This window comes from Mixophyes fleayi, chromosome 2 (assembly GCF_038048845.1).
Source record: "Mixophyes fleayi isolate aMixFle1 chromosome 2, aMixFle1.hap1, whole genome shotgun sequence".
In the NCBI taxonomy this organism is placed as follows: Eukaryota; Metazoa; Chordata; class Amphibia; order Anura; family Limnodynastidae; genus Mixophyes; species Mixophyes fleayi.
The window spans coordinates 366,888,075-366,907,077 of NC_134403.1; the positions used below are offsets into that span (position 1 = coordinate 366,888,075).

The 19,003-nt window shown below is 40.9% G+C and overlaps 1 protein-coding gene across 1 annotated transcript in view; it reads left to right on the top strand.

The window, feature by feature from the left end:
- The first annotated feature begins 2,842 nt into the window (after positions 1–2,842).
- STYXL2 (serine/threonine/tyrosine interacting like 2) overlaps positions 2,843–19,003 on the top strand; it is a 67,891-nt gene continuing 51,730 nt past the window's right edge. The window contains exons 1-2 of the mRNA XM_075197355.1: positions 2,843–2,926; positions 12,020–12,150. Coding sequence (XP_075053456.1) covers positions 12,041–12,150 — 110 coding nt within the window. The 5' untranslated portion in view covers positions 2,843–2,926; positions 12,020–12,040. The remainder of the gene's footprint in view (positions 2,927–12,019; positions 12,151–19,003) is intronic.

Below are 19,003 nucleotides of genomic sequence, written 5' to 3' on the forward strand. Positions count from 1 at the left end.
TGTGACCTGTGAGGTGGTCAAAATTGACTGCAAATGACTTGAAATTAGTGTTATTGAGGTTAATAATAATCTAGGGGAAAAAAGAGCAAAAGGGCGGTTTTGCCAAAACCAGAACACGGGGGTCAATGAACATTTCTACTAATGACAGGGAGAAAAATGATCACAGGTTCTTTCTCAGTGCAGACACCTTGAAGGATCTCACATCAGTTGCTCTTTGTCAGTATTGTGGGGGAGGGTGAAGCAGACACATTAGCTTCTATTTATATCTGACAATGCTCAGTGTAGTATTTCAGTCTGACACTGCCCATTGTCCCAGAGTGTGTAGTACAGAGCTCTCACCTTTGTTTGGGTGACATGTGTTTGTCTTTAGCTCAGTTAGTAGCATGCAGAGGCTGGGGGTAGTTTTAGGATATTTGGGGTACACAGGTCCAGTGTTTGTCTTGCTGCAGGGGAGACGGAGGGTGATAGACACATTACCTAATTTATGATTCCCAGCATGATGAAATATAACCTAGTAACACTCCTAATAGAGGATCCCATGTAAGTGTGAGAATGGATCACACTCATTATATACAGCTGGATAATTGCTGCCAAAACCGTAAAATAATCGTAAAAAAAATAATTAGGCTGTAACGAGAGTTTAATGTCTACATTTTTAACTGGAGTCTTAGAATTATATGAGAGCATGAGATAAAGGCATCAAACGGTGGTTTTACTAAACTACCGATCCGATTCATTTTTATGGATTGAGATTTAAACCGCCCGATGTATTAAAGGCAAAACTTCCGGTAAACTGCCCCAAAAACGGGTGATTCAGTCATCAAAACGCTCAACATCGCTCTCCCGACTTTTAACCTTGACCACGTGCAAACAAAGAGGTGGTTGTGGGAGGGTACAACTCACTGCTGGATAATAACATAAGAGGAGGCCCCATAGAGCTATGAATTATTATCATTTTAATGTTTATGGAGACAAAATTAATTTATACTTAAGTTATGGGGGCAATTTTTATTGTTCATTATATGAAGGGGCAAAGAGAATATATAATTATATTAAGGGGCAATAATATTTGATTGCTAACAGGGATAATAATAATTTATAAAGGAGACAACACTTATTATTTCATGTGCACCACACCTATCAACATTCTGGTACTTGTAGTCCCAACATAAATAATTATTGCCTCTTAATATAATAATACAATAATATTTTTCCCTTAATATAATGAACAATAAAAATTGCCCCCATAACTTAATTATCAATTCATTTTGCCCCCACATACATTAGATAACGATTGCCACAATAATTCATACGTCAGGGGGTGTTCTCTCTTATGTTATGACTGACAAGATAACTCTGCACGTCCGAGCTCATTAACCTATCAGAATCAGCTATTTAAATAAGCTGTCTTATTTCTGGCGATTTTGACTAAACCGCCGGTATTTTTAGGTGAGCAATATTTTGGGAAAAGAGGGTGTGTGGGTGTGTTTATTTAAATAACACATTTTATGACGGGGTGTTTATTTTAATGTATTTACAGGGGCCAGGACATGCTTCTGCTTGTAGTTCTACAAATGTCAGCATGCTCCGGCAGCCACGGGTATGCTGGTACTTGTAGTTCTACAGGCGCCCGCATTTCCCAGCATTTGCCCAGACTTGCTGAGACCAGTGCTACACAGGCAAAAAATACTTTTGCATCAATTAACTATTTATTAACCCAAACCCATCAGCATGAGGCTGTTTTCTACAACGAAGGTCCATATATTTTTTTTTTTTGGAGGGCCCAATTGCCCCAGGGAATTCAGCACTGACAGCACCAGTGTGGTCAACGTTTGTTTGTCAGGAGCCCAGAATCTACCGAGATTATAATGTGAGATTCAACATACTTCTTTAGCTACAAAACGTTTTACGCAAACCAAGGGGGGGGGGGGGGCGTTTCCTAGTGCCTGGAAACCCCCCTCCAAGCCTCAGGCACTGTATAATTGAGGTGGCTGGAGCCTGCTCCCGATTCACACGGCTCTGCTTGAAAAGGGAGAGCTGTGTGCACCTAACAGTAGCGCACGCAGCATTGCCCATGTATATTATGGGGATAGGAAGAGTTGGAGAGCAGCCAAACACTGTCTAAAATTATAGCCACTCCCCCATGCATGCTGGTCACGCCCCCTGGTGGCGTGGTTTGGAAACCCCCCCTCTACAAATCCTGCGTTTGCCCGTGAAACATTGTCCTTGATCTATAAAAAAATTAATTCGTAAAAATATTAAAGAAGTATAAAAATATAAACTGAAATAAGATTTGATCACAATTATTAGATCTACTGTCTCGTATACTTTGGATTTTTCCCGCTACAAATGTTTTTCTGTTATTTTCAGCGGCATAAGTAAAATAGATTAAATATATTAAATTACTTTCCCCTACATTAAATTGCTTAGCAGAGCTCCTCATAGTGACTGTAGGAAGAAACGCTCAATGACGGTGTCCGTGTGTAGGACACTATCACCGTACAGCAGCAATTATTTACTGTGTCTTATTTCTGGATCACAAGACTTACTAGATAACAAGTTTCCGGATAAGAGATCTGTATTCCTGTATCTAATTAACAGCATTCATATTGGACATGGAGAAGATTCGATAATAAACGACAATACTCATTTTTTATTCCAACAATACCAGTACTTTTTATCACCCATCCGGACCCTGAGCTTTGTACCTGTCATTAATGTGTTGTTGGGTTATTCTGATGTGATGACCAGGTCCCCTGCCCCCGCCTCACTCACAGAACTGGCATTCCATGTGCGGGCACTATCAGCAGCCAATGTGGGGCTGACACTAAATTTAGACGGCTCACTGAGACACTGTTGTTTTTCCTCCCTCGTCCCTTCCTGTGCGAGACAGCAAATCTCATAGAGGGTCTTCACCGAAAACCAGGTAATTGTGCTTGTTTTATGCCCTGTTTACGTTACCCCAAGACAGGTTTAATGCACGTCCGCCTGGGCCCCAGGTTTGAGGTGACAGCGGCAGAGGGTATATGTATTCCACGCTGGTTTAGCTGTCTCTTGCTACGTGTGCACGGTTTGCATTTGACATAGGATCCCAGCTGTCTCCTGGTCTCAGTTTCTTGTCACAGTCGACCACTTGGAACATAAAATTCTCAGCCAGCTCCAACGTCCACTCCCAAGGCTCAGCCTGGGCTTACTCCCTATCTAACTAATCTCTTTATTTCCAAAATAACAGCTCTACCAGCTGCCCCGGCCTTCTGTCTGCAAATGGACACAGCTTTCTCCGAAGGTTACACAACTTGCTTTTAGCAACATGAAGGAGACAAGCTTTGGAGTTAGTCAACGTAACACTTTCCACACTTTGTAATATAACGTGTCCTGTATGTGTCGTCTTGTAGTCTTATAGTTATTGTTTTTCAGCATTTGCGTAGGTGCGATTTTATATCACGTTTATATACAAATGTGCATTGTTTTGTTACTGGCAGTGATCAGAGATTGAACTGTTCAATGGTGGAAGTTGACTAAGGGATAACAGTCGTGTTAATAAGGATTCTAGGAAAATATGATTTAAAGAATACAAAGATCATTAAGTCTGTTTATACGCTGGTGTTAGAATTCTGCATTTATGATGTATCTTTAATTCAAATTAAGGGCATGTAAACAGCTGTGAAAATATAAAGCTTTCTCACTGTAGACTGGAGACTGTACACGTTTGCATTTATTAAATGTATTTGGCTTACGTTGTTCTGCAATGATCGTTTTTAAAGTTTTTTGTTCCATTTCAATGCGGCCATAACACGCCAATGCTGGTAAATAGTTACTGACGTTCGACTCGCTGGGTGGGTATTGTATACATACAGAGATGGGGCCGGGGTATTCCTCAAACTGCAAAAAATGACACGCCCACTTGTGTCACATGACTCATTTTGTCTTCTGTGACAGAATGTATAGGATATCACACACACACACATATATATATATATATATATATATATATATATATATCTATACACACACTCACACACACACATATATATTTATATATATATATATATACACACTCACACACACACACATATATATATATATATATATACACACTCACACACACACACATATATATATATATATATATATATATACACACTCACACACATACATATATATATATATATATATATATATATATATATATACACACACACACAACACAAACACATACACACATATATATATATATTCAAAGACATTAGGCTTATTTAGAGATTACTTTTAGCTATGTAAAATTGCACATATAAATAAATAAATTACCCACCTTAATTTGTATTTTAAAGTGTTAACAGACTTTTTAACTCGCCCAATGGTTTAGGGGGATTTCAATTAGCCGCGAAGAGTCTCCATATTCCATCTAAGACATTACTAAGAACCAGATTACTGCGCTTTTGTTGACCGTCCCTTATATAATATTAAGTGATGTTTATACGACGCTGGTAGTGTGACCAGGGCTCAGGGCTTCCATTTTGTTTGACAGCGCAGCCTTAGCCGTAGGCGGAAGCTACATAAGTATTGTTGGTTGTTTCTATTTTCTGGAATAAATAAGGTTTATATAAAAGCACAGTGGTGAATCAGCTTCTGAAAGGCAACAGATAAGCATGTGATAGCGGCCTGGTTATCATGGGAGCCCTTAGCAACGTGTACTTTGTACGTGTCTATGATATGAAGCGATGAGAGGAAAAATAAGCTATTTCGTATAGTGTGACGACTGGTCTTGAATTACTTAGTGACATTATTTAAAGCCAATATTTAACGCGTTTTAAACCACCAGTTATCATTACTAGTTATTGAAATCTTCTGCAAAGGTGGTGTCATATAGAAGGTTTTTTTGGCTCGAAAATTGTAGCATTCATAAGTGCTCATTTGATTTAGTGACAGAAGGACTAGTGGTTCTACCCGACCACTAGGTATTAGCAAAATTTTTAGAAATTTGAGTTTTGCAGTGGAACAGGCCATTTTGGAATAGTGGAGCATACAGTGTAATCCTAAATGCTATAAACATGCCATTGTAGTATATTGAGTACACACTAACACAAGAAATAGTCATCATCATCATCATTTATTTATATAGCGCCAACATATTCCGTAGCGCTTTACAATTGGGGACAAACATAATAAACTAATAAACAAACCGGGTAAAACAGACAAAGAGGTGAGAAGGCCCTGCTCGCAAGCTTACAATCTATGGGACAATGGGAGATTGACACATGAGGTTAAGTCTACATTTTGCATCTTGGCCCAGCCAGACTGCAAAGGTAAAAGTGACTCATAAGCTAAATGATCCTATCACACAACAATGTTGGTCAGTTGGTAGTTGACTTGTGTGAAATTGTGTAACAGGCGGTAACAGGCTAAAGGTAGTGAGGTTAAGAGGGTGATTGAGGAATATTATAAGCTTGTCTGAAGAGGTAGATTTTCAGAGAACGCTTGAAAGTTTGTAGACCAGAGGAGAGTCTTATTGTGCGAGGGAGAGTTCCATAGAGTGGGTGCAGCCCGAAAAAAGTCCTGTAACCGGGAGGATGTAATGAGGGTAGATGAGACACGCAAATCTTTAAAGTCAGAATTAAATTAGACATTTTTTATTAAGTGTTTATTTTAGTCACAACAAAGACACACAAATTTCATCTTATTTCTCTTTACATGTAAATGATTCATCATCATTTATTTACATAGCGCCACTGATTCCGCAGAGCTGTACAGAGAACTCACATCAGTCCCTGTCCCATTGGAGCTTACAGACTAAATTCCCTAACACACACACACACACAGACTAGGGTTAATTTTGTCAGCAGTCAATTAACCAACCAGTATGTTTTTGGAGTGTGGGAGGAAATCGGAGCACCTGGAGGAAACCCACGCAAACACGGGGAGAACATACAAACTCCACACAGATAAGATCATGGTTGGGAATTGATCTCATGACCTCTGTGCTGTGAGGCAGATGTGCTAACCACTGAGCCACCGGGATTGTGTAATGGAGAGAGATAGACAGACAAGTGCACACAATGTTCTGCTGCCCTTTCTATAAGAGCTACCGGGAGCCGCATCACATTACCATCCAGATTGTGCTGCCTGTGCCTGCGATGTAAAGCTGCCTTTGGGGAAGCGTCATCCTGCCGCTCAGTCATCCAGCTCTCTCTGTGCAGCTTTTGACAAGTATTTATGAATGCTGATGCTGTATCCTCGAGGTTCTATGACATTCCCTCTACGGTCGTTTGCCAAACACAGAGAGCGGCCCTTGGTGTGAGAGAACAGTTTGACTTTACGTCTCATGGCTCAGTAATAAAAAGTGCAGCTGAGAGGCCAGGCGCGCACGGCTTTGAAGACTGTCCTCAATGGCTTTTCAGATGTCGGAGAGCGGCCTTTAGTAGAAGTGGATGTTTAAAGCCCTGCGGCAGCAGAGGTCCCCGGCAATATGTAGTGTCATTGCTGAATATCTCTGACAGGCCTAAGGGTGAAGTGAAGCCCAGATTCAAATAAAAAACCTTGCTCAGTGCGATGCGAGTTCCCAGCTTCTCGGTGGAATAGGCACACGCGAGGCTAAGTGCGAGAAAATTGTCGCAGCATCGTAGTGTTGAAATAAAAGGTTCAGGCTATGTAAAATAGCCTAACAAGGGCGCTACGGATCTAGAAACTACTGTGCACACAACAGAAAATGCTTACTTCTATTAGAGAGTAAAATTATAAGCTATTTATATAGTTGGGATTTTGTACAGAAATTGTTATTAGTTGTTTTCATTAACAGGGACCACGTAAAAATAGGTTCATTATTATCCATAAAGACAAACTGGCCGTGTTATACACTGGCGGATAGAAAAAGAAAAAACACTGTGATGTTTAAAGCAAATATACATATATTTTTCATCCAAAAGTTTGTAAATATTCATATTTCAGATGTAAGTATTCGTCAGTTTGCTGCAATACTCCTTAAGCCGGGCACACATCTATGCAATTATTGCGCCAATCACATGATTTATGACTGTTTGGGGCGATATTGCAAGGATGCGTACACTCCCATATACATCTATCTCATACTTACCAGCTTTTTAATAGAGATGCTCAGGCTCAGTTCCCCAAGAACCGAACATACCCAAAATGAGCAGATCTGAGTACCGAGCCGAGCCAGCTCGATACTTTCGCGCTTTTTCGGATTTGAAAATGAGGAAAACGTCATTGTTACGTCGTCGGATCTCGCGATTTTTGGATTCCATTTTAAGATCCAACATAACATCTTGCACCACTTTTCTTCTCAGCCACTGCTGTGTGCCAATGTGTCCTAGATGTGCTAGGAACTGCTGTGTGTTTGTGTCATTGCTCTGTCGCTTACCATCCAGCCAGGTCGCTGCAGTATTTGTCTGAAAGTGTGTGAAAATAATATTGTGACCTGAGAGGTGGTCAAAATTGACTGCAAATGACTGGATATTAGTGTTATTGAGGTTAATAATAATGTAGGAACGAAAGAAGAGCAAAATTATGTGATTTTAGCATATTGTAGGATTTTTTCTAAAAAAATCCAAAACCAAAACCAAAACACACGGGGGCGGTTTTGCCAAAACCAAAACCAAAACACGAAGCAAATCCAGATCCAAAACCAAATCCAGTTCACAGGGGTCAGTGAGCATCTCTACTTTTTAAGCCTCCCATGTGGGATATCCCAGAGGGGTGGTGGGTGTGAGGAAAGAAGGGGGAGGCGAATCACGTCATTTTGGCCCTGTCCCCATGTGCAATGCAGTAAAACTGTCATTTAGATGTGAGGGGCGGAGCCAAAATGACGGGATTCCCGGCGAATCGTGTCCTGGAGACTCCCAACGTGCCCCCTTCAGTAGGAAGTGGGAAGGATGCGGGAGAATGGCTTGCTCTCCCGGGAGTCTGGGAGACCTCCCGGGAATACGGAAGTCTCCCAGACATTCGTGGAGATTGGACAAGTATGACCTATCTTTCATCAACATGTTTGGGGTTCAGTGACATACGTTATGGCCAGAGAATAATCAGAGTGGAAATCACTAGTGAGCTGTGGGACCCGGTGCAGGGAAGTGGGGAGGAGGGAACCGGGGCCCCCAACCCTCTGCATCTGCCATGCAGTGGGCCCCATTATCTCCATGGGCCCCGGTGCACCCCACTAGCGACACCAATGATAGTTCCGCTACTGAGAAGAACACTTTATGCCACCTGTACTGCACTGAGTCACATATAATGGTCTTGGGTCTGTTTGCAAAAAAAATCATCATGTTCCTGCATTTATTGATAAATGTCATTTTGCTATTATTGCATTTGAACATTATATAAAAGTGGTCTTCCAACAAAATGTGTTAAAAAACTGTTTTCCATAAACAACGTTACAAATTTTTCCTGCACCCTAAAACGTTTAAATGAATAAAGAATTTTGTGCCTGTTAATCAAGGCTGGGTTTGCGTGTTTACATTACTGGATTCTATAGACACATGGCCTCTGAATCCCTAATCCCCCCCATCCCATAGCCACCCCTTTTGCACAGGAAATGCTGCAGCTTTTTCAGTTGTGTTGGGGAGCAGATTATACTACCCTCACCTCACGCCATTCATTCCTTTACTTAATTTTTATCTCACAATGAAAAGAAAACAAGTATTAAATGCCATCTCTCAATCTCTGTGGCCCTACGCTCCTGCCTACTCTGGCTAATTCTTAAATCTGTCCCTGCAGCGCTTTGAACCATTATCAGCAAGAGCCATAAATCGTATATTACATTTTAGCACAGAACAGAGCCGCAAATAAGACAACATTAGCAGACGGTACTATGTGAGATTATAATGATTAAGGGGAAAGGGATCTGTATGTACATTATAACATGATGCTTTTTTTGATGTAGAGTCTATATAGTACATACTTACCTACTTTTGCAAAGTTATTTCCGGGAGAGGGGCGTGACTGGAGGGCGGGAGGGGACGGGACGCGGCCAAACGCGGCATTTTGGCCCCGCCCCCCGCGACGGAAATGCCGTTTTGTCTCGGAGGGCGGGGCCAAAATGATGTGATTCACAGCGAATCGCGTAATTTTTGGAAGCCAGTAGCGGGATGCGGGAGATTTGCCAGCTCTCCCGGGAGTCCGTGAGACCGACCCGAATTTCAGGAGTCTCCTGGAATGTCCGAAGTTGGCAAGTATGATATAGTCGTAATTTAATGTTAATGACTTTAATCAGAAATACCCTAAAATAGGAAACCCTCTGTGAGACGAAACATAGGTCTACGTAAGAGATAGGGGCCTGTTTAATCATTAACAGCTTTTCAGAGCTTGATAAAAATAACCAGACCGCAGTCCCTGTTGAGTATTATGGGGACTGCAGTTAATGCGCTAATTTGCCTAATGTGGGAGATATCTCCTGCATTAGGCTTCTCTTAAATGAATATTTTTACTTAAAATTGCCTAAACCATGCAAAAAACCCCCCAGTTTTCCGCATGGTTCAGGGCTCCATCAATAGGCGCCTTATAAATAAGACAAACGTCTGGATATTTGAGCGCCAGTCTGTGTAGACATCAGAGGTTTCTCTTGTGTAAACAGATGAATATGGATCAGTGTCAGCGAGGTAAGAAGCTATCAGTTTCTTGGGGGGAAAATACAGTTTAATTCAGAAAAAAAAATGCTTGCTTTGTGCGTCTGGCTCAGAGAGGAATCTAAGCTGAAAGACTTTACCGTGATGGAAGGAATAAGAGCGCGAGGGTGCTGGGTATATTAGCCGACCGCTAGACAAATAATGTGATATAGAGGAAGAATAGGAGACTAGATTGTTACAGAAAATAGATAGAATACAGATTAAAGGATATAAACAGACGCTCTCGGAAAACGAAGAACAAGAACAGGATTTTTACAGATACGACAGGTGGGAAAATAATACAATTAGATGTCAGGGTTGGTGTCTTGGTGCAATGGATATTAGCAAATATAATTCATGGTGTAAAAAAAACAATTGTACAGCACAATTGCCACCGACAACCAGTGATACATATCAGGACTAACGGACCTGCCGCTTTAATGTTATATTGGAATCTGCCTAATTTTAGCTCAATATCCCTTTGAATCGTATACCTCCCTTTTCACAAAACACGCCTTTAGCGGGCCCATAGCTAGTAACACACCTGCATATTTCCAACAATTCCCTGAATGATCTGGAAATAAAAGAGTTAAAAGCTTATTCGTAGAATGACCCCATCTTGAAGGGCTGCATTGAAAATCTGCTGATCAGTGCAACCCTGTCCAATGGATATTTCCTACTTAGCTCAGTTTTTAACTGTAACTTAACGATCACTCAGTGGCCGCAAACGGGATGAGTCAGCACCTGTACTTATTCATTTATTTATAAAAACACCATGGGGCCTGATTCATTAAGGTACTTAAATTAATAAACTATTTTATTTCAGTCTCCTGGACAAAACCATGTTAATATGCAAGGGGTGAAAATTAGTTTTCTGTTTTACACATAAGTTAAATACTGACTGTTTTCTCATGTAACACACAAATACTTGATAGCTTATTTGTACACTGAAATTTAAAGTTGATATTTGTGTGCTACATGAAAAAACAGCCAGTATTTAACTTATGTGCAAAACAGAAAACTAGTTTGCACCCCTTGTATTGTAACATGGTTTTGTCCAGGAGACTGAAATAAGAAGTTTCTTAATTTAAGTACCTTAATGAATCAGGCCCCATGTCCCTTTCACACAATGGAGGGAGAGCAATATTCTTGATGCAATGATTTACCGATTAATGATTAAATAGTCACATCAAAGAGGGGCGCAGTGGTACAATATGTCACAGTGATGTCATTGGTCCCTAATAAATTGATTGGTCGCATTCTCATAAACACAAAATGGACTGGACCCATGTTATAATGAGAATAGGCAACATTCACTTTTTTTAAGATTTCAGCTGATGTAGTATTTTTTTTTTTTTTGGGGGGGGGGAGCTGTGTGAAGCACCTGTGTTCCTGAATAAACATTTTGGGTTGTTTACCCTATTGTCACACATCTGCTTTTCTAAGACAAAACGGGTCTTTATGACCTCGTAAAATACCTCCCAATATTTAGACGATAAAATCAGAGCAATAAAAGTAGACCTTAGTCTGCCTCTAATTTGCCAAAATAATTTGTTGAAACAGCCCTATAGTCCAATAGACTCCAACCTTTATGGAATCCAAATTTGTAACTATTGAGAGGAATGCTGTAACACCTGTAACACGGTTGAATGCAGGAATACAGCTAGGAGCCACAAATATGTTGAAAAACACTCAATGTTTCTGCTGAACTGTACAAAACAATAGGTAACCATGAGCTTGTAGTAAATACACAAAGCTGATGCAGGAAGCAGGAGGTAATATGAGCTTGCAGAAAATACCAGGTACAAGGCAGATGCAGGGAAGCAGGAGGTATGGAAAGATCCCAAGCAGCAAGTAACCAGAAGCACAGCAGAAGGCAGGAACAACATAGTAACAACAGAATGTAACAGCAATAACCAGCAATGTATGCTGGGAGTGACAAGTATACATAGGGGAACACCCAGGTGTAAGGAATAATTAGTTCAACAAGGTTAATTCCTAAAGCACAAGAAACAGGCACAATAGCAGCAACTCTGGTGATCAGAGGTACTGCTGATGACACATAAAATGAAACACAAATAAAGTCCAAAAATCCAGGAGTCAGGAGCTGTCAATACAAAACAGCAAGCTAGTAGGCAGGTCGTTACAACCTGCTGTAGACGACTGTGATAACTGAGACTCATGGAACTAAATATTTTCTTGTTAAAAGGTGATTCCTGTTGCTTTATCATGTGATTACTTGTTTGCCCGCTGCTCGCTATAGTGTGCAGAAAAATAAGCAGAGATTCCTTACCGTAATAGGCGTCAACGTCCAATGTCCAGAGGCACATTGTCCTGAATTTGACTCTTCCCTCCAAGACTGCTTGAATTTCTAAAACGTAAATCTCATTCTCTTCATACAGGTCCATTGACACCAAATCACCATGGCAAGTAGTCCCGACCAGGACAGCGACCAAGTGGTCCCTGATAAAAGTGACGATGATGACGTTCTGTCCGTCCAAGCTCGATACCTGCGGAGTCCATCACCCAGCAAGTGAGTAACTCAGTCCAACTTGATCCTCAATATGATCATAAAGTTTAATTGTTCATAGGTGAGCTAGAATTACTGATGCTGGAAGAAAACCGTGATATAGTGGGAATAACTGAGGTTGGGATGAAGGTCATAACAGGAAAGTGAATTTAGAAAGATATAAACTGTGGCCTTATCTGTGAGGAGTTTGTATGTTCTCCCCGTATTTGCGTGGGTTTCCTCCGGGTGCTCCGGTTTCCTCCCACACTCCAAAAACATACTGGTAGGTTAATTGGCTGCTAACAAATTGACCCTTGTATTATCATCATCATTATCACCATTTATTTATATAGCGCCACTAATTCCGCAGCGCTGTACAGAGAACTCACTCACATCAGTCCCTACCCCATTGGAGCTTACAGTCTAAATTCCCTAAAAAACACACACACACACACACACACACCCAGACAGACAGAGAAAGACAGACTAAGGTAAATTTTTTAGCAGCCAATTAACCTACCAGTATGTTTTTGGAATGTGGGAGGAAACCGGAGCACCCGGAGGAAACCCACACAAATGTTTCTGTTCAATTCATCTTCGAGGGCAAAGGACCCTTATTACATCTAACGTTTTCAGTGGCGGAAAGGGGAAGGGACTGGCCGTATGCAGGGCCGCCGAGAGGGGCGGGGAGCGGGTACATTTTACCCGGGCCCAGGCCCTCGTTGCACATTTTTTAATAATTTTTTTTTTCTTTCCATCTTGCGTTTTTTTCATGTTTTAATTTTTTTTCCCTGCGGGGGGGAGGAGTGGGGGGGGGGTCGGTCCGGCAAGATCGTTGGTGGGGGGAGCTGGAACAAAACAAACAAACAAAAAAATAATAATTAATACTCACGTGATCGGCGCCCGGTCCCTCCTCTCTTCTCTGCACCATTCACACTGACTGCCGGGCGTGACTTCATCATGTCACGCCCGGCAGTCAGTGAGGAGCGCCGGACAAGACCAAGGGAGAAGACAGAAGAGAAGAGAAGAAAAGAAAAGATACAAGCTGACAACAGGTAAGGAAAGAAACGGAGAGGCAAGGGGAGGAAGGAAAACAGAAGGGGACAGTACTATAAAGCAGAGGGAGTAAAAAAACGGGGGAGAGAGGCTGAGATTAAAAAAAAAAAAAAGAAGAGAGTAGCACTTGTAAAAAAAATAGAGCACAGGCACAGAGTGAAAAAGAAGGGGCAGAGAGGATGAGAGTAAAAAAAAATAATGGGGAGAGAGGCACAGAGTAAAATAGAATGGGGGAAAGCAGCATGGAGGGCGCAGTGTGAGCATAAGGGGGCACAGTGTAGTTGTGATGAAGGGGCACAGTATTGTGTGTGATGGCACAGGGGGCTTGTTGCAATGTAGTGTGTGTGAGGTAGGTGGTGGCTAATTAATGGGCGCTATTTTGTTTGTATGATGATGGTGGGGCAATTTAATAGTGGGGACTATTAATTTAAGATGGGGTGGTTTGGGGGCTATTGAATATGGGGGTGAGTTTCGGGAGAATGAGGTCTATTTATTAAATGTGACTATGAGTTATTTAATGGCAGTGATGGTTGCGGGAAATAGGTATTGCTGTTTGCAGGAAGGGAATAGGTTTATTTATTAAATGTGAATACTATTATTTTAATGTTGGGGCTGGAGGAAGGCCTAATTATTAATCGTGGGTGCTATTGATTTAACGCCGGGGCTGGCTGTAATTTTCTAAATGTAGCCATTTTTTTCCCCCAAATAGGTCCTTCAACATTCCAGGATCCAGACAAGCCGCAACTAAAGAAACCAGCAGCCACAGGTGGTGAAAGTGAGAAGAACAGGTAGGAGAGAGCAGCACAGTGTGTGAAATGTTGTGATTCTAGTAGGAACAATACCAATTTTTGGTGAGTGTTGTGCCCAATGTAAGGTGCAGGCCAAGACTGAACTCTTTGTGTACACACTGCATTCTTTGTATACTACACTGTGGTGCTAGATGTCCTGAAAGTCAGGAGTGCTTGGACATATGTGACACTCCAGCACATTGAGAGCCTAGAGATTTTGATGTTAGCCACGCCCCAATGGTGCATTTGCCACGCCCCCAAAGGCATGACCACACACCCGATTTTTTATTTTTTTATTTTTTGCATGCTCGACTATAAGGGGGTCCCCATGAATTTGTTGTACCAGGGCCCTGATTTCCTCTTGCCAGCCCTGTCCAGAACTAAAACAGGAACCAGGAGCCAATGGATAGCCAACAACTTTTGGCACTGGGGTCATCCCAATAGATGTTTTTTCATAGACAAAGACCCAGTTTGTGGAAAAGCTGCATAGGTCAAAGGCATGCTGGGAGTTGTAGTTCTGCTCCAACTGAAGACCCGCAGGTGGCTTAAGCTTGGGTTAGATATAGTACTACTTTCCTATTATTTTCATAATAACAGAGTTTAATAAAAAAGTTCTTCCATTTGATGTCAATGCTACAGTTATAAAATAAGAGGTAACAATGGAAAACTTTCACTAAGCAAAAAAGTGAAACTATTATAACATTTGCAGAAAAGTTTTGACCACAGAACAAGTAAGAATTATGCATTAATCCGTGGGACTGCTTATGTATGCAAATAAGAACATGCATATGCAAATAGCTGGGAATATGGCTTAGTGGCATATTTTTGCATGCATAATCTTTATTTGAATATGCTAATTAGTGCTGGAGCTATGGAAGGGGAGAACAGGATAAATTTAGCAGCTTGTTTTTCTGTCTGTCGTATAAATCAGAGGGATCTGGGTGGGGGATTGTTAACCCTTGTGAGGTCGGGGGGTGCTCTGTAGTTGGGAATTACTAATGGATTTTTCACAGGCAGCCCAGTGTCCCCAGGAAATAAAGAAATATCAGAGACCCCTAATTTAAACATAAGTTTGAAAAAAAAAGCAAAAGAATTTGAACCTCAGCCTTAATGAAATTCAACCGCATAAATGTAGAACCAAGATGCCCTCTGCTCTGATCCAAAATCTAAGTCCACCTCAAGCTTTAGAGAGGTACTCTTTTTTATTTTGCAGGCAGATTTATTGATATACTTTGTCCTTGGTTGGTATCACAGTTAAGCTTAGTTCTGTGCATCGGATACAAATATATTGACAGAGCAGACCACATTAAAGTGTTATTTAAAGACAGTGGGGCTGATTGATTAAGAAACTTAACTTAAGAAACTTCTTATTTCAGTCTCCTGGACAAAACCATGTTACAATTCAAGGGGTGCAAATTAGTATTCTGTTTTGCACATAAGTTAAATACTGACTGTTTTTTCATGTAGCACACAAATATCAACTTTAAATGTCAGTGTACAAATAAGCTATCAAGTATCTGTGTGCTACATGAAAAAACAGTCAGTATTTAACCTATGTGCAAAACAGAATACTAATTTGCACCCCTTGCATTGTAACATGGTTTTGTCCAGGAGACTAAAATAAGAAGTTTCTTAAGTTAAGATCCTTAATGAATCAGGCCTAGAGTTCCCCTTTAATTATGCTTACACCATGACCTCTTTTTATAAATTGCTTCATACTAATGTACTAATTAATAATCAAGTCCACCATTTTCGATTCATTATTTTGTAAAAAGGGGCATAGAGGTTTATAGACAATTAAAATGACATAATTGGTAAACTGAACAATCGAGTGGAACGGGTGTTTCACAGACAAACCTTGGGACCCCTGCTTTAACTGTAAGGGCGGTGAGAGAGATCGTTTGGCTAAATGTCTCTATATCCCATGTGTGCGGCAAGGAGGCCGATGTCTGGATGTAATATGAAGACCAAGATTGCACAAGCGTACCATGACAGGAGAGATAGGGAATACCAGATCTATGGCAGCCATTCATTACACGTAGTAAATACTTATTGTCACAGTATCAAGCTGTAGTCCTGGGGTGGTTTTTAATTTTCTCTTGGCCATAAATTGCTTCCCTCGTTACTTGTTATTCTCCAGCCAAACTTTTCATCTTTAGAACAATGCCGGTCATTACGGTAAGGAATCTTCGCTCACTTTTCCGTGCACCTCTATGGGGAGCCAAGATTCCATCCTCAACATGGGCAACGTGTCTCCGTGGACCGCTCCGCAGACACATTGCGCTGAAATAAATCTCTCCCCTGGGAACGGAACTCAGTGACTTCTCTCCAGCTGTCTGGTTAACCCTTTAACTGTCAGAAATGAAATGACCGACAACCGTTTAATCTAAGATGCTTAGAGCGCGTTTATTGATATTTCAACTTTTTCTGACAGATGAGATCGCTGGAACAGCATGCAGTTTAAGCGACCTGTCACAACGATGGCTTTTAAAAAAAATATTCAGGTTGCATGTAGTTTGGTAAACCGGCTGCTAGATAAATGTGACGTTTTGTATCCCAGCAACGTCTCCGAACTGCACTTGTGAATTGAGACCTTGCGGTTTCGTTTGATGCTATTTTTGCTTTTAGTAGATTGTGCAGTTTATGAACCGAACCTTTAACAGCACGAAAACCGTCGATTTGGTCAAACCGCTCTCAAGTAAATCCCAGACCTTAGTGTTTATTGCTATATATTATCGTACTCGGTACCTTCAAATGTCTAACATCAAGCAGAGCTGTTCTTAGTTGACATAACTCAGGCCAAACAGTTACTGAATTTAGGAAAGTATAAAGTGAAGTTTTATGGGTAGAGGTGGAAGAGATAATTGCACCATAAAGCTACAGGGCTGAGCTATCATATTCTGCAGAAAGGAATATATTAAAATCTGTGTTATGCTGCCCCCTAGTGATTACAAAGAGAATAATTAGATGCAAATTCTGAATTTTTCCAATAATTGTGTACAATTTCAGTTGAAAACAAAACAAACAAAATGAACAGAATATATATATAGTATTTAAAAGAGGAATAACATTCAAATTGGATGCAAAAACATGCCTGAACAAACACAAAATAAAAGTTTTGATTTTAAAGCATTAAAATAAGTCTTACAGGATTACTATTTAATATTTGAATTTGTATTTGAATTCAGAAATAAACAAAATCTCCTGAATTAGTTGTTTTTAAAGCTCGATGAGAGAAAAGGCAGATATATAATAAACCACTTCAAAAACTGTCAATTTTTGTTGGCTTATATTCTAGCTTGAGATACAGAACTTTCTGACAGAAAAAAGATTATTGTAGTGAATATTAAAACACAACTACTTTTAATGACAACTTTCAAAAAACTTTTGATCAAGGTGGTAAAATAATAGTTGTCTACTCTCCCAAAACATATGGGAGACTGACCCTCTTGCATAGGGGTCGGGACTAAATAGTGCAAATTGTGTCAAGCTCCACCCACTATAGTGATCACTAGTGACTATCCACTGAAACGTAGGGTGAGTTATAAAGTGACAGTATCATTATCATTTCATCACAAGGCTGGAATGACATCAGACGATCCACAATGGGCCTCATTTAGAAATAGGAGTAAAACCAGCTTAACACAAAATTGGGTGTTGTTTTTTGGGCGGAGTTTGGCCAGAAGAGGATGTTGGGAAGTATGGTGACCATCCCCGGGTCTGTAAGCGTGATATGCCCTATAGGTAACGGCTTCTGATCCAGAATACTCCCACCGACGTCTGGCGGCTGAACCCACTTTCTCTGACGCTAAAAATGAACTGAAACGTTCGGTGTCTGGTACTTAATCCCTTTCCAGGACCGGATAGGAGCTGCCATCTTTAGTTCATACATGTGTACGACTCTGATCATCCAGTGCTGACGCATTTCGCAATAAATAATTTCCTTGTGAACAGCTCACGTTCGGCTGTTGGTAGTAGAACGAGTACAGAGCATAAAACACCAGCTACAGGTCAGGTGTAAGTGCTGATTACTAGTGATGACGGCTGTGTATACAGCTAGAACATGTGTTTGTAATCAAGAGCAACTATAAAAATATATTTTATGTACAGCAGACATTCATAACATCCTAATAAGTGTATTTTATTAGGAAACATTTGTAAAGAAAAACAGATTTTTTTTTTTTGTTTAAATGTTTTGTACTCGATGGATATATTAGAGATGACATTGATTGAATTTTTCTGTGCATTCTTTTGGAACTTTATATTCCACATATGTATTGGACGTATACTGCAGTGTCTGTTAGAGCAGAGCGCACCTACACCCAAATTTAACAAGATGTTTCTTCGGATCCTTGTGTAGCTGAATGCAGACGTTCGATATACATGCATTTTGATACCTTAATGAATCAGGCACTATATGAGCCTCTCCTACATTTTTAAGGTGCATTTCAGTAGGGTCTGAAAACTTTATTTTAGTCATCTTCTGCTTCTCTGTGATCTCTGACATCATGAAGCAGGTGGAGATAGAACAACCTGTAGCCAATCAGATCATCATAATGGTCACAGCAGGAGAAGAGAGCGCTGATCCCGCTGTGGGAGGCAGTAACCTGATCACTGATGTGATTATGTCAGTGAGGACAGGGCTGCATGTGACAGGGGCAGTGACATGATGTGAGGAGGGGAATGGAGGCAGCAGGAAGCCACAGACTGAGAGTTATATAGTGGAAGGTGCAGGGTCCCCCAGCAGCACAGAGTATATCAGGAGATGAGTGATGTGTTCATGAGGACAGGGCTGCATGTGACAGGGGCAGTGACATGATGTGAGGAGGGGAATGGAGGCAGCAGGAAGCCACAGACTGAGAGTTATATAGTGGAAGGTGCAGGGTCCCCCAGCAGCACAAAGTATATCAGGAGATGAGTGATGTGTTAGTGAGGACAGGGCTGCATGTGACAGGGGCAGTGACATGATGTGAGGAGGGGAATGGAGGCAGCAGGAAGCCACAGACTGAGAGTTATATAGTGGAAGGAGCAGG